The sequence below is a fragment of the Oncorhynchus nerka genome, linkage group LG28 (assembly GCF_034236695.1).
Source record: "Oncorhynchus nerka isolate Pitt River linkage group LG28, Oner_Uvic_2.0, whole genome shotgun sequence".
Lineage (NCBI taxonomy): Eukaryota > Metazoa > Chordata > Actinopteri > Salmoniformes > Salmonidae > Oncorhynchus > Oncorhynchus nerka.
The window spans coordinates 30,764,078-30,778,176 of NC_088423.1; the positions used below are offsets into that span (position 1 = coordinate 30,764,078).

Here is a 14,099-nt window from a genome sequence, read left to right on the forward strand (position 1 = left end):
TGCCTTTCTTGCTCTAAACCCAACAATGCAGTAATCAATATCAATTCAAAACTAAAAAAAGAACATAAGGTAGATCAAAAACACGATAAATAAAATAAGAAATAATAAGAACATGAGAAAGTACTGAACAAAAATATATACGCAACATCAATTTCAAAGATTTTATTGAGTTACAGTTCATATACGGAAATCAGTCAATTGAAATAAATTCATTAGGTTCTAATCTATGGATTTCACATGACTGGGAATACAGATATGCATCTGTTGGTCACAGATACTGAACCTTAAAAAAAAGTAGGGGTGTGGATCAGAAAACATTCGAAGAGGTGCAAATATTGTTTTATTATACCTTTATTTAACTAGGCAAGTCAGTTAAAACTTCTTACGGCTAGTCGACGACATTCCGCTGAAAAGGCAGCTCGCTAAATTGAAAAATATTTTGGGGAAATATGTAACTTTCATACATTAACAAGTGCAATACACCAAATGAAAGATAAACTTCTTGTTAACTTTTTATGGCTGGGGGGCAGTATTGAGTAGCTTGGATGAATAAGGTTCCCAATGTAAACGGCCTACTCCTCAGTCTCAGTTGCTAATATATGTATATTATTATTAGTGTTGGATAGAAAACACTCTAAAGTTTCTAAAAATGTTTGAATGATGTCTGTGAGTATAACAGAACTCATATGACAAGCAAAATCCTGAGGAGAAATGTTTTATTTATTTATTTCACCTTTATTTAATCAGGTAGGCAAGTTGAGAACAAGTTCTCATTTACAATTGCAACCTGGCCAAGATAAAGCAAAGCAGTTCGACAGATACAACGACACAGAGTTACACATGGAGTAAAACAAACATACAGTCAATAATACAGTATAAACAAGTCTATATACAATGTGAGCAAATGAGGTGAGAAGGGAGGTAAAGGCAAAAAAGGCCATGGTGGCAAAGTAAATACAATATAGCAAGTAAAACACTGGAATGGTAGTTTTGCAATGGAAGAATGTGCAAAGTAGAAATAAAAATAATGGGGTGCAAAGGAGCAAAATAAATAAATAAATAAAATACAGTTGGGAAAGAGGTAGTTGTTTGGGCTAAATTATAGGTGGGCTATGTACAGGTGCAGTAATCTGTGAGCTGCTCTGACAGTTGGTGCTTAAAGCTAGTGAGGGAGATAAGTGTTTCCAGTTTCAGAGATTTTTGTAGTTCGTTCCAGTCATTGGCAGCAGAGAACTGGAAGGAGAGGCGGCCAAAGAAATAATTGGTTTTGGGGGTGACTAGAGAGATATACCTGCTGGAGCGTGTGCTACAGGTGGGAGATGCTATGGTGACCAGCGAGCTGAGATAAGGGGGGACTTTACCTAGCAGGGTCTTGTAGATGACATGGAGCCAGTGGGTTTGGCGACGAGTATGAAGCGAGGGCCAGCTAACGAGAGCGTACAGGTCGCAATGGTGGGTAGTATATGGGGCTTTGGTGACAAAACGGATTGCACTGTGATATACTGCATCCAATTTGTTGAGTAGGGTATTGAAGGCTATTTTGTAAATGACATCGCCAAAGTCGAGGATTGGTAGGATGGTCAGTTTTACAAGGGTATGTTTGGCAGCATGAGTGAAGGATGCTTTGTTGCGAAATAGGAAGCCAATTCTAGATTTAACTTTGGATTGGAGATGTTTGATGTGGGTCTGGAAGGAGAGTTTACAGTCTAACCAACACCTAAGTATTTGTAGTTGTCCACGTATTCTAAGTCAGAGCCGTCCAGAGTAGTGATGTTGGACAGGCGGGTAGGTGCAGGAAAGTGAGATATCTGGGCTTTGTATGTATTCATCAGAGTCCCCAATGAAATCCCCTTGAGATATGAATGATGTTGCACTGCCTAGGGGTTCCACTAGATGTCAAACATCAATATATATTATAATGAGGCTTCTATGTTGTTGTGGGAGTGAATGAGAGCAGAATATATCAGCTGTCCATCAAGCAGCCATTTTGTGATTGTGCTTTTTCCTCATGGTACCCACTTGCGTTCCGTGGCTCACGAAGACTAGAAGGAATACTCCGGTTGGAACTTTATTGAAGCTAAATGTTAAAAACATCCTAATGATTGATTCTGTACTTAGTTTGAAATGTTTCTTCGACCGGTAATATCACTTTTTGAAGTTTTTGTACGATATAACGCTGACCAGATTTAGCGTTTGGATATGTATACCAAATGCTCTAAAAAAAGAAGGTATTTGGACACAAATAACGGACATTTTAGAACAAAACAAACATATTGTGGACCTGGGATTCCTGGAGTGCTTTCTGATGTAGATCATCAAAGGTAAGGGAATATTTATCATGTAGTTTCTTGTTTATGTTGACGCCATCTTTGCGGCTGTGGTGTTTTTAAATTGAGCGCCGTCTCAGATTATTGCATGCATTTCTTTTTCCGTAATTAAAAAAAAATAATCTGACACAGCGGTTGCATTAAGGAGAGGTATATCTATAATTCCATGTGTATAACTATATTATCATCTACATTTATGATGAGTATTTCTGTTGAATGATGTGGCTATGCAAAATCACTTGATGTTTTTGGAACTGGTGAATCTAACGCGCCAATGTAAACTCCGATTTTTTTTATATAAATATGAACTTTATCAAACAAACATGCATGTATTGTGTAACATGAAGTCCTATGTCATCTGATGAAGATAATTCAAGGTTAGTGATTTATTTTATCTTTATTTCTGGTTTTTCTGAATGCTATATTTTGCTGGAAAATGGCTGTGCTTATTGTGGTTTGGTGGAAACCTAACATAATCATTTAACATTTACATTTAAGTCATTTAGCAGACGCTCTTATCCAGAGCGACTTACAAATTGGTGCTTTCACCTTATGACATCCAGTGGAACAGCCACTTTACAATAGTGCATCTAGGTCTTTTAAGGGGGGGGGTGAGAAGGATTACTTTATCCTATCCTAGGTATTCCTTAAAGAGGTGGGGTTTCAGGTGTCTCCGGAAGGTGGTGATTGACTCCGCTGTCCTGGCGTCGTGAGGGAGTTTGTTCCACCATTGGGGGGCCAGAGCAGCGAACAGTTTTGACTGGGCTGAGCGGGAACTGTACTTCTTCAGTGGTAGGGAGGCGAGCAGGCCAGAGGTGGATGAACGCAGTGCCCTTGTTTGGGTGTAGGGCCTGATCAGAGCCTGGAGGTACTGAGGTGCCGTTCCCCTCACAGCTCCGTAGGCAAGCACCATGGTCTTGTAGCGGATGCGAGCTTCAACTGGAAGCCAGTGGAGAGAGCGGAGGAGCGGGGTGACGTGAGAGAACTTGGGAAGGTTGAACACCAGACGGGCTGCGGCGTTCTGGATGAGTTGTAGGGGCATGAACCTACAGGAACGGGCCACCGCCTTGATGTTATTTGAGAACGACAGGGTGTTGTCCAGGATCACGCCAAGGTTCTTAGCGCTCTGGGACGAGGACACAATGGAGTTGTCAACCGTGATGGCGAGATCATGGAACGGGCAGTCCTTCCCCGGGAGGAAGAGCAGCTCCGTCTTGCCGAGGTTCAGCTTGAGGTGATGATCCGTCATCCACACTGATATGTCTGCCAGACATGCAGAGATGCGATTCGCCACCTGGTCGTCAGAAGGGGGAAAGGAGAAGATTAATTGTGTGTCGTCTGCATAGCAATGATAGGAGAGACCATGTGAGGTTATGACAGAGCCAAGTGACTTGGTGTATAGCGAGAATAGGAGAGGGCCTAGAACAGAGCCCTGGGGGACACCAGTGGTGAGAGCACGTGGTGAGGAGACGGATTCTCGCCACGCCACCTGGTAGGAGCGACCTGTCAGGTAGGACGCAATCCAAGCGTGGGCCGCGCCGGAGATGCCCAACTCGGAGAGGGTGGAGAGGAGGATCTGATGGTTCACAGTATCGAAGGCAGCCGATAGGTCTAGAAGGATGAGAGCAGAGGAGAGAGAGTTAGCTTTAGCAGTGCGGAGCGCCTCCGTGATACAGAGAAGAGCAGTCTCAGTTGAATGACGAGTCTTGAAACCTGACTGATTTGGATCAAGAAGGTCATTCTGAGAGAGATAGCGGGAGAGCTGGCCAAGGACGGCACGTTCAAGAGTTTTGGAGAGAAAAGAAAGAAGGGATACTGGTCTGTAGTTGTTGACATCGGAGGGATCGAGTGTAGGTTTTTTCAGAAGGGGTGCAACTCTCGCTCTCTTGAAGACGGGAGGGACGTAGCCAGCGGTCAGGGATGAGTTGATGAGCGAGGTGAGGTAAGGGAGAAGGTCACCGGAGATGGTCTGGAGAAGAGAGGAGGGGATAGGGTCAAGCGGGCAGGTTGTTGGGCGGCCGGCCGTCACAAGACGTGAGATGTCATCTGGAGAGAGAGGGGAGAAAGAGGTCAGAGCACAGGGTAGGGCAGTGTGAGCAGAACCAGCGGTGTCGTTTGACTTAGCAAACGAGGATCGGATGTCGTCGACCTTCTTTTCAAAATGGTTGACGAAGTCATCTGCAGAGAGGGAGGAGGGGGGGGGGGGATTCAAGAGGGAGGAGAAGGTGGCAAAGAGCTTCCTAGGGTTAGAGGCAGATGCTTGGAATTTAGAGTGGTAGAAAGTGGCTTTAGCAGCAGAGACAGAGGAGGAAAATGTAGAGAGGAGGGAGTGAAAGGATGCCAGGTCCGCAGGGAGGCGAGTTTTCCTCCATTTCCGCTCGGCTGCCCGGAGCCCTGTTCTGTGAGCTCGCAATGAGTCGTCGAGCCACGGAGCGGGAGGGGAGGACCGATAATCGTTTGTAGTGCTTTCGCTGAAAAGCCTATTTGAAATCGGACACTTTGGTGGGATTAACAACGAAAATAGATTTAAAATTATATACGACACATGTATGTTTTAGGAATTGTAATTATTAGATTTCTGTAGTTTGAATTTTGGCTCCCTCTATTTTCACTGGTAGTTGTCATATCGATCCCGGTATCGGGATTGCAGCCATAACAGGTTAATCTACCCATCGTGTCTGATTTCAAAAAGGCTTTACAGCAAAAGCACAACATATGATTATGTTAGGTCAAAGCCAAGTCACAAAAACACACACAGCCATTTTTCCAGCCAAAGAGAGGAGTCACAAAAAGCAGAAATATAGATAAAATTAATCACTAACCTTTGATGATCTTCATCAGATGACACTCATAGGACATCATGTTACACAATACATGTATGTTTTGTTTGATAAAGTGCATATTTATATCCAAAAATCTGTTTACATTGGCGTGTTACGTTCAGTAATGTTTTGCTTCCAAAACATCCAGTGATTTTGCAGAGAGCCACATCAATTTACAGAAATACTCATAATAAACATTGATAAAAGATACAACTGTTATTCACAGAATTAAAGATATACTTCTCCTTAATGCAACCGCTGTGTCAGATTTAAAAAAACTTTACGGAAAAAGCAAACCATGCAATAATCTGAGTATGGCGCTCAGACAACAAATCAAGCCAAACAGATAAACGCCATATTGGAGTCAACAGAAGTCAGAAATAGCATTATAAATATTAACTTACCTTTGATGATCTTCATCAGAATGCACTCCCAGGAATCCCAGTTCCACAATAAATGTTTGATTTGTTCGATAAAGTCCATCTTTATGTCCAAATACCTCCTTTTTGTTAACGTGTTCAGCCCAGTAATCCAAATTCATGACGCGCGATCACTAGGAGCAGACGAAAAGTCAAAAAGGTCCGTTACAGTTCGTAGAAACATGTCAAACGAAGTATAGAATCAATCTTTAGGATGTTTTTAACATAAATCTTCAATAATGTTCCAACCGGAGAATTCCTTTGTCTTCAGAAATGCAATGGAACTCAAGCTAACTCTCACGTGAACGTGCGTCACGAGCTCATGCCACTCTGCCAGACCACTGACTCAAAGAGCCCTCATTCCCCCCTCCTTCACAGTAGAAGCATCAAACAAGGTTCTAACGACTGTTGCCATCTAGTGGAAGCCATTGGAAGTGCAATTTGACCCCATAGACACTGTGTATTCGATAGGCCAAGAATTGAAAAACTACAAACCTCAGATTTCCCACTTCCTGGTTGGATTTTTCTCAGGTTTTCACCTGCCATATGAGTTCTGTTATACTCACAGACATCATTCAAACAGTTTTAGACACTTCAGAGTGTTTTCTATCCAAATCTACTAATAATATGCATATATTAGCAACTGGGACTGAGTAGCAGGCAGTTTACTCTGGGCACGCTTTTCATCCAAACAGGAAAATGTTGCCCCCTATCCCAAACAGGTTAAGAACAAATTCTTATTTTCAATGACGGCCTAGGAACAGTGGGTTAACTGCCTTGTTCAGGGGAAGAACGAGAGATTTTTACCTTGTCGGCTTGGGGATTCGATCTTGCAACCTTTCGGTTACTAGTCCAACGCGCTAACCACTAGCCTACCTGCCACCCCAAATATGATGAGAACTACATTGATTTGAGGTTCACTTATATTGGGAGTAGTGCCTTTCCTCAGCCACAGTGTGTTATATGTGCAAAAGTACTATCTCACAACTCAATGAAACCTTCACTCTTGTGTAGACATTTAGATTCAAAACATACCAATTTGAAAAATTGTGAGAATTAAGACGACTTTCGAGTAGTAAGACATGTATAAAAGCAACAGATACCATTAATAAGAAGGGGCTAGAAGCGTCTTATATGGTGAGCTACCGAGTGGCTAGGACAGGCAAGCCCATACTATTGTGGAGGACTTAATTCTTCCTGCTATGCCCCGGATATGTCTGGGACAATGCTGGGGGAAAAGGGCAAAAAAAACTATGCAGACAATGCCTTCATCAAACAACACTGTTTCACGACACATCAGCGACATGGCAAGAGATGTTTTGAAGCAATTACTGCTTCGCATACAAGGCAGTAAATTCTATGCGTTACAGCTGGATGAGTCAACAGACGTGGCGGGCCTGGCACAGCTCCTGGTATATGTCCGTTAGGTTTATGGGGGGTCAATTAAGGAAGACATCATCTTCTGCAAACACTGGAAACCAGGACAACAGGAGAGGATATTTTTTAAAGTACTGGACAGCTTTGTGACATCAAACTTTGGTGTTCAAGATGTGTTGGTATCTCTACTGGTGGCGCAAAAGCCATGACAGGGAGACATAGTGGAGTGGTAATTTGCGCGCAAGCAGTTGCTCCCGACGCCACTTGGGTACACTGCAGCATCTAACGAGAGGCTCTTGCTGCCAAAGGAATGCCTGACAGCTTGAAAGACGTTTTGGACACTACAGTGAAAATGGTTAACTTTGTTAAAGTAAGGCCCCTGAACTCTCGTGTATTTTCTGCAATATGCAATGATATGGGCAGTGACCATGTAAAGCTTTTACAAAATAAAGAAGTGCGCTGGTCATTAAGGGAGAAAGTATTGACACGTTGTTTTGAATTGAGAGACGAGCTTAAAGTTTTCTTTACTCACCATTTTCACTTGTCTAACTGCTTGCATGATGACGAGTTTCTCACACGACTGGCCTATCTGGGTGATGTTTTTTCTCACCTGAATGATCTGAATCTAGGATTACAGGGACTCTCCTCAACTATATTCAATGTGCGGGACAAAACTGAGGCTATGATTAAGAAGTTGGAACTCTTCTCTCTCTGCATTAACAAGGACAACACACAGGTCTTTCCATCATGGTATGATTTTTTTGTGTGCAAATGAACTCAAGCTGACAGACAATGTCAAATGTGATATAGCGAAGCACCTGAATGAGTTGGGTGCGCAATTACGCAGGTGCTTTCCCGAAACGGACGACATAAACAACTGGATTTGTTATCCCTTTCATGCCCTGCCTCCAATCCACTTACCAATATCTGAACAAGAGAGGCTCATCGAAATTGCAACTAGCGGTTCTTTGAAAATTGAATTTAATCAGAAGCCACTGCCAGATTTATGGATTGGGCTGCGCTCAGATTATCCTGCCTTGGCAAATCGCGTTGTTAAAACACTGATGCCCTTGCAACCACGTACCTATGTGAGAGTGGATTCTCAGCCCTCACTAGCATGAAAACTAAGTACAGGCACAGACTGTGTGTGGGAAATTATAAGGAGACTCTCCAATACAACCCAACATTGCAGAGTTATGTGCCTCCTATAAAAGCACACCATTCTCATTAACCTGTGGTGAGTTATAAACAATTTTTGATGAACAAATAACGTTTTATATGTAAGATGGCTAAATAAAGAGCAAAATGATTGATTATTGATATTATTATTTGTGCCCTGGTCCCATAAGAGCTCTTTGTCACTTCACACGAGCCGAGTTGTGACAAAAACTCACATTCTTATGTGTCACGTGTTCTCTCTCTCCGGCCTCTAGGTCACCAGGCTGTTCGTTAGGGCGCACACCTGTCACCAGTGTTAGGCACATAATGACACTCACCTGGACTCCATCACCTCCTTGGTTACCTGCCCTCTGTTCCTGTTTCATGTCGGCGCGCTGTTCGTGTTTCTTGTTTATTTATTAATGAAATATTTTCACTCCCTAAACTTGCTTCCTGACTCTCAGCGCACTCGTTATGTTATGTTTAATAAATGTATTGTATAGGGTGTGTGTGGCAGGCTTACAATGATGACAAAAAAACAACATTTGAGAGTGCCATGACCGTGGTGCTAAAGAGGGTAGGCAACTGGAGGTTGAATTTCTGAAGGGCTACGGGACTATAAAAAGTTTGGGAACCACTGCTCTAAAACAACGTTGGAGGTGGCTTATGCTAGAGAAATTAACATTCAATTATCTGGCAACAGCTCTGTTGGACATTCCTGCAGTCAGCAAACCAATTGCGCGCTCCCTCAAAACTTGAGACATCTGTGGCATTGTGTTGTGTGACAAGACTGCACATTTTAGAGTGGCCTTTTATTGTCCGCAGCACAAGATGCACCTGTGTAATGATCCTGCTGTTTAATCAGCTTCTTGATATGCCACACCTGTCAGATGGATGGATTATTTTGACAAAGGAGAAATGCTCACTAACAGGGATGTAAACAAATTTGTGATTCGTTTTTGAAAGAAATACGTTTTTTGTGCGTATGGAACATTTCTGGGTAATTTTATTTCAGCTCATGAAACATGGGACCAACACTTTACATGCTGTGTTAATACTTTTGTTCGGTTTATATCCAGGGTCAGTTCCAATACCATATTTCCAATGTGCAGGAAAAGGGGAGCGATAGTAGAGCATGAACCTGCAGGAGCAAGTCACTGTTTTGATGTTTGCAGAGAACGACAGGCTGTTTGCCAGGGTCACGCCAAGGTTCTTTGCACTCTGGTAGGATGCAGGCCACACTGTGACGGAGAAGTCTTAGAGCGTGCAGGTCTTCCCGGGGAGGAAGAGCACAAATTGAGAGAGACTGAAGGGATAGCATCTGTAGGCCTAGTGTGTAGTGTAGTGTGTAGTGTATGTAGTGTAAATGGACATACTCGTCATTCTGGAAGTCACTTTTAAAAGCTTCTTAAAGCTGGGTCAAGTACAAGTGTTGGTTTAGGATGACTTTTTTTTGCTCTAGTTTCCACTGTTTAAAACAACAATCTAAACATTACTCAGTCTATAGGTTGAGTAGATGATCAAGGTTAGCAAATCTGTGCCGAGCTTTGCTCAGATCGAGCCTTCTGAACACATCTTAGGACAGTGTTTTTTCTAGGACAGCGGTGATGCGGAAGCTGTAGTCTCTCTACAGACGGGTTGCTTCCGGCAGTGTAGTACCGATGCTCCAGCTTAACCGTATGTAGAAGTTCCAGCAGTTGAGACACAGGGGACGAGTCGGAAATGGGAAGCATGTCACCCGGTAACATCACTGGCGTATCCGCTTGTTGCCCCTCGCTACACATCAGCACAATTCCTGCCCGCATTTCAAGCCCCGACAACCCAAACTCGTAATTTGTTGGGAGTTGTCTGTCTCCCCAGATTTTTTTCTCCCTTTCGAAATGTCAGAGAGGAGCCGACATCCGCCCCATAACTTGTGCTGTTGCCTAACTTACAATGCTCCAAGGTCTGGTATATCCAAGACTACGGCAGCAGTCGGACAACTACATCTGTGAGTTTACTGAATCATCTGATGACTGTAGTTTTTAACAGATGCTCAAACAATGTTCCTGCTGATCTTTTAATTTCCCGTCTGTGTGCTACAATAGATTCAACAAGACTTTTTACATCATGGTTCACCTCATAAACCTGTTCCAGCATAATCTCATTCTGGGAACCCAGAGCCAAATATCACATTATTCGATAACAGAACATCAGGGTTAGGAGGTTAGTGGGACACAAGCATTTCCTAGTTTAGCAGGCATAAGATTATAACTGTTTGCTAAGGAGAGTCGAGGTACTTTCTATCGTGCTTTCATGATAAATGGCAGACATGAAACAAACATATTGTAGTGAAAAGTAGTTCACTATATAGGGAATAGGGTGCCATTTTGGGATGTACCTTACCTGTCGCACTGCTCTCTCTTAGATCTGAAATATTCAAGAGCTCAAATAGTAACAGTTTTGATTGGCTTCGACACAAATACCTCTGAATATGTTGCAGGTAGTTACTTACTGTGTGGATAATTCTGTGGTTGCTCACTGAGTAGTGTTCTGGTTACTTATCGATCGTTCTCTCTCTTTCTCTCTCCCGTCTCCCTTCTATATCTTACCCTCTCTCTTTATTCCCCCCCCTCTCTATCTCCCTCTTTCTTCCCCTCTTCATCTGTGTCTCTTGCTCTTCCCCCTCCCTCTCCTCCATCCCTTTCCTCCCTCTAGGTGGTGAGTCGTGTGGCAGCCCAACAAGGCTTTGACCTGGACCTAGGCTACAGGCTGCTGGCTGTGTGTGCTGCTAACAGAGACAAGTTCACGCCCAAGTCTGCAGGTAAGAGACACGGCAAAATGACTGACTAAATACCAGGGAAATATCAGGGTCATGTTCATTAGGGCAACGTTTTGCAACGTTTCTTATTGGACAGATGCAGGTCATCCCGTCCTGTTGCAATTTGTTTTCTTCTGTTTGGTGCCAAATGTATCCAGGTGAAACAGGACTGTAAAATAAAGTGTTACCCGCGCCATGATGAAGTGCAGGCTAGGAAGTCACTGTATGTGACACAGCTAGTGTTGAACACCCCAGGCCCAACGTTTCAATCTTTTCAATCTCAGTCTGAGTTCATAAGGTAGGTTATTGCATTTACTGTACAGCTGAAGTTGGAAGTTTACATACACCGTAGCCAAATACATTTAAACTCTTTTTTTTTTTTTTTACAATTCCCAACAATTAATCCTAGTAAAAATTCCCTGTTTTAGGTCAGTTAGGATAACCACTTTATTTTAAGAATGTGAAATGTCAGAATAATAGTGGAGAGAATGATTTATTTCAGCTTTTACTTCTTTCATCACATTCCCAGTGGGTCAGAAATGTACATACACTCAATTAGTATTTGTTAGCATTGCCTTTAAATTGTTTGACTTGGCCAAACGTTTTGGGTAGCCTTCCACAAGCTTCCCACAATAAGTTGGGTGAATTTTGGCCCATTCCTCCTGACAGAGCTGGTGTAACTGAGTCAGGCTTGTAGGCCTCCTTGCTCGCACACGCTTTTTCAGTTCTGCCCACACATTTTCTATTGGATTGAGGTCAGGGCTTTGTGATGGCCACTCCAATACCTTGACTTTGTTGTCCTTAAATCCATTTTGCCACAACTTTGGAAGTATGCTTGGGGCCATTGTCCATTTGGAAGACCCATTTGCAACCATGCTTTAACTTCCTGACTGATGTCTTGAGATGTTGCTTCAATATATCCACATAATTTTCCTGCCTCGTGATGTCATCAATTTTGTGAAGTGCACCAGTCCCTTCTGCAGCAAAGCACCCCCACAACATGATGCTGCCACCCCCGTGCTTCATGGTTGGGATGGTGTTCTTCTGCTTGCAAGCCTCCCCCTTTTCCTCCAAACATAACAATGGTCATTATGGTCAAACAGTTATATTTTTGTTTCATCAGACCAGAGGACATTTCTCCAAAAAGTACGATCTTGTCCCCATGTGCAGTTGCAAACCGTTGTCTGGCTTCTTTATGGCGGTTTTGGAGCAGTGTCTTCTTCCTTGCTGAGCGGCCTTTCAGGTTATGTCGATATAGGACTGGTTTTACTGTGGATATAGATACTTTTGTACCTGTTTCCTCCAGCATCTTCACAAGGTCCTTTGCTGTTATTATGGGATTGATTTGCATTTATCACACCAAAGTACGTTAATCTTTGTCAAGCAAAGAGGTACTGAGTTTGAAGGTAGGCCTTGAAATATATCCACAGGTACACCTCCAATTGACTAAAATTATGTCAATTAGTCTATCAGAAGCTTCTAAAGCCATGACATAATTTTCTGGAATTTTCCAAGCTGTTTAAAGGCACAGTCAATTTAGTGTATGTAACTTCTGACCCACTGGAATTGTGATGCAGTGAATTATAAGTGAAATAATCTGCAAACAATTGTTGGCCAAATTACTTGTGTCATGCACAAAGTAGATGTCCTAACTGACTTGCCAAAACAATAGTTTGTTAACAAGAAAATTTGTGGAGTGGTTGAGAAACAAGTTTTAATGACTCCAACCTAAGTGTATGTAAACTTCCGACTTCAACTGTGTCTATAAGGTTGTCTGATCACATCCTGGTCACAGAAATGGGATGCAGTTTTAACCAGAGCTCTGTGGGCCCTTGTCAAAAGAGTTGCACTTTGTAGGGAATAAGGTGCTATTTGGAACATAATGGTCATATTTTAGGGCTTCTGTGGTTTTGTTCATTTCTGCCTTCTTTAAACTGCTTGTACAGTATCTCAGACATGACGTATGGCCAGAGTACATTATAACAGAGAGTATTTATAGTAGCTATTAATCTTTAATGTGCCGTTGAGAAGAGCTGTCCGGATGGCCGGCAGCCTCACAGAAAACAGTCAACTCGACAGTCTCTACACACACACACGCACACAAACACATACACACGCACACAAACACACACACACGCAAACACAAATGTACCCAAACGCACACACAACACACACACACTACAGTAATGCTGTCCTCAGACACTTTGCCTTCCAAATCCAATTCCTCCAATCCATACCCCATTCTTCCTCATAGTGTCCATTTGTTGGAGTGAAATCTAGATGGGCAGGGATGAGAGAGAGAGAGATGGATGGATGGGTGGAGAGGTAGAGAAAGCCTGACAAAGCCATAACCGGTCAGAATAAAGATAAGGGGATGGTTGAAAGAACTTTGAGTAACCATGAATTTGATTGGCTTGTTTTTTGTGGTAAATATTTGGGATTTCGGCATTATGTGCTAGCATGTACAGTTGAAGTCGGAAGTTTACATACACTTAGGTTGGAGTCATTAAAACTAGTTTTTCAACCACTCCACAAATGTATTTTTAACAAACTATAGTTTTGGCAAGTCGGTTAGGACATCTACTTTGTGAATGACACAAGTCATTTTTTCAACAATTGTTTACAGACAGATTATTTCACTTATAATTCACTGTATCACAATTCCAGTGGGTCAGAAGTTTACATACACTAAATTGACTGTGCCTTTAAACAGCTTGGACAATTCCAGAAAACGATGTCATGGCCTTAGAAGCTTCTGATAGGCTAATTGACATAATTTGAGTAAATTGGAGGTGTACCTGTGGATGTATTTCAAGGCCTACCTTCAAACTCAGTGCCTCTTTGCTTGACATCATGGGGAAATCAAAAGAAATCAGCCAAGACCTCAGAAAAACAATTGTAGACCTCCACAAGTCTGGTTCATCCTTGGGAGCAATTTCCAAATGCCTGAAGGTACCAGGTTCATCTGTACAAACAATAGTATGTAAGTATAAACACAATGGGACTACGCAGCTGTCATACGGCTCAGGAAGGAGACACGTTCTGTCTCCTAGAGATGAACGTACTTTGGTGCGAAAAGTGCAAATCAATCCCAGAATAACAGCAAAGGACCTTGTGAAGATGCTGGAGGAAACAGGTGCAAAAGTATCTATATCCACAGTAAAACGAGTCCTATATCGACCAAACCTGAAAGGCC

General features: G+C 42.6%; 1 protein-coding gene across 1 annotated transcript in view; it reads left to right on the top strand.

The window, feature by feature from the left end:
• Positions 1-14,099, top strand: part of LOC115113857 (zinc finger MIZ domain-containing protein 1) — a 219,891-nt gene that overhangs the window by 167,123 nt on the left and 38,669 nt on the right. The window contains 1 exon segment of the mRNA XM_065012756.1: positions 10,801-10,906. Within this exon segment, the coding sequence (XP_064868828.1) occupies positions 10,801-10,906 (106 nt within the window).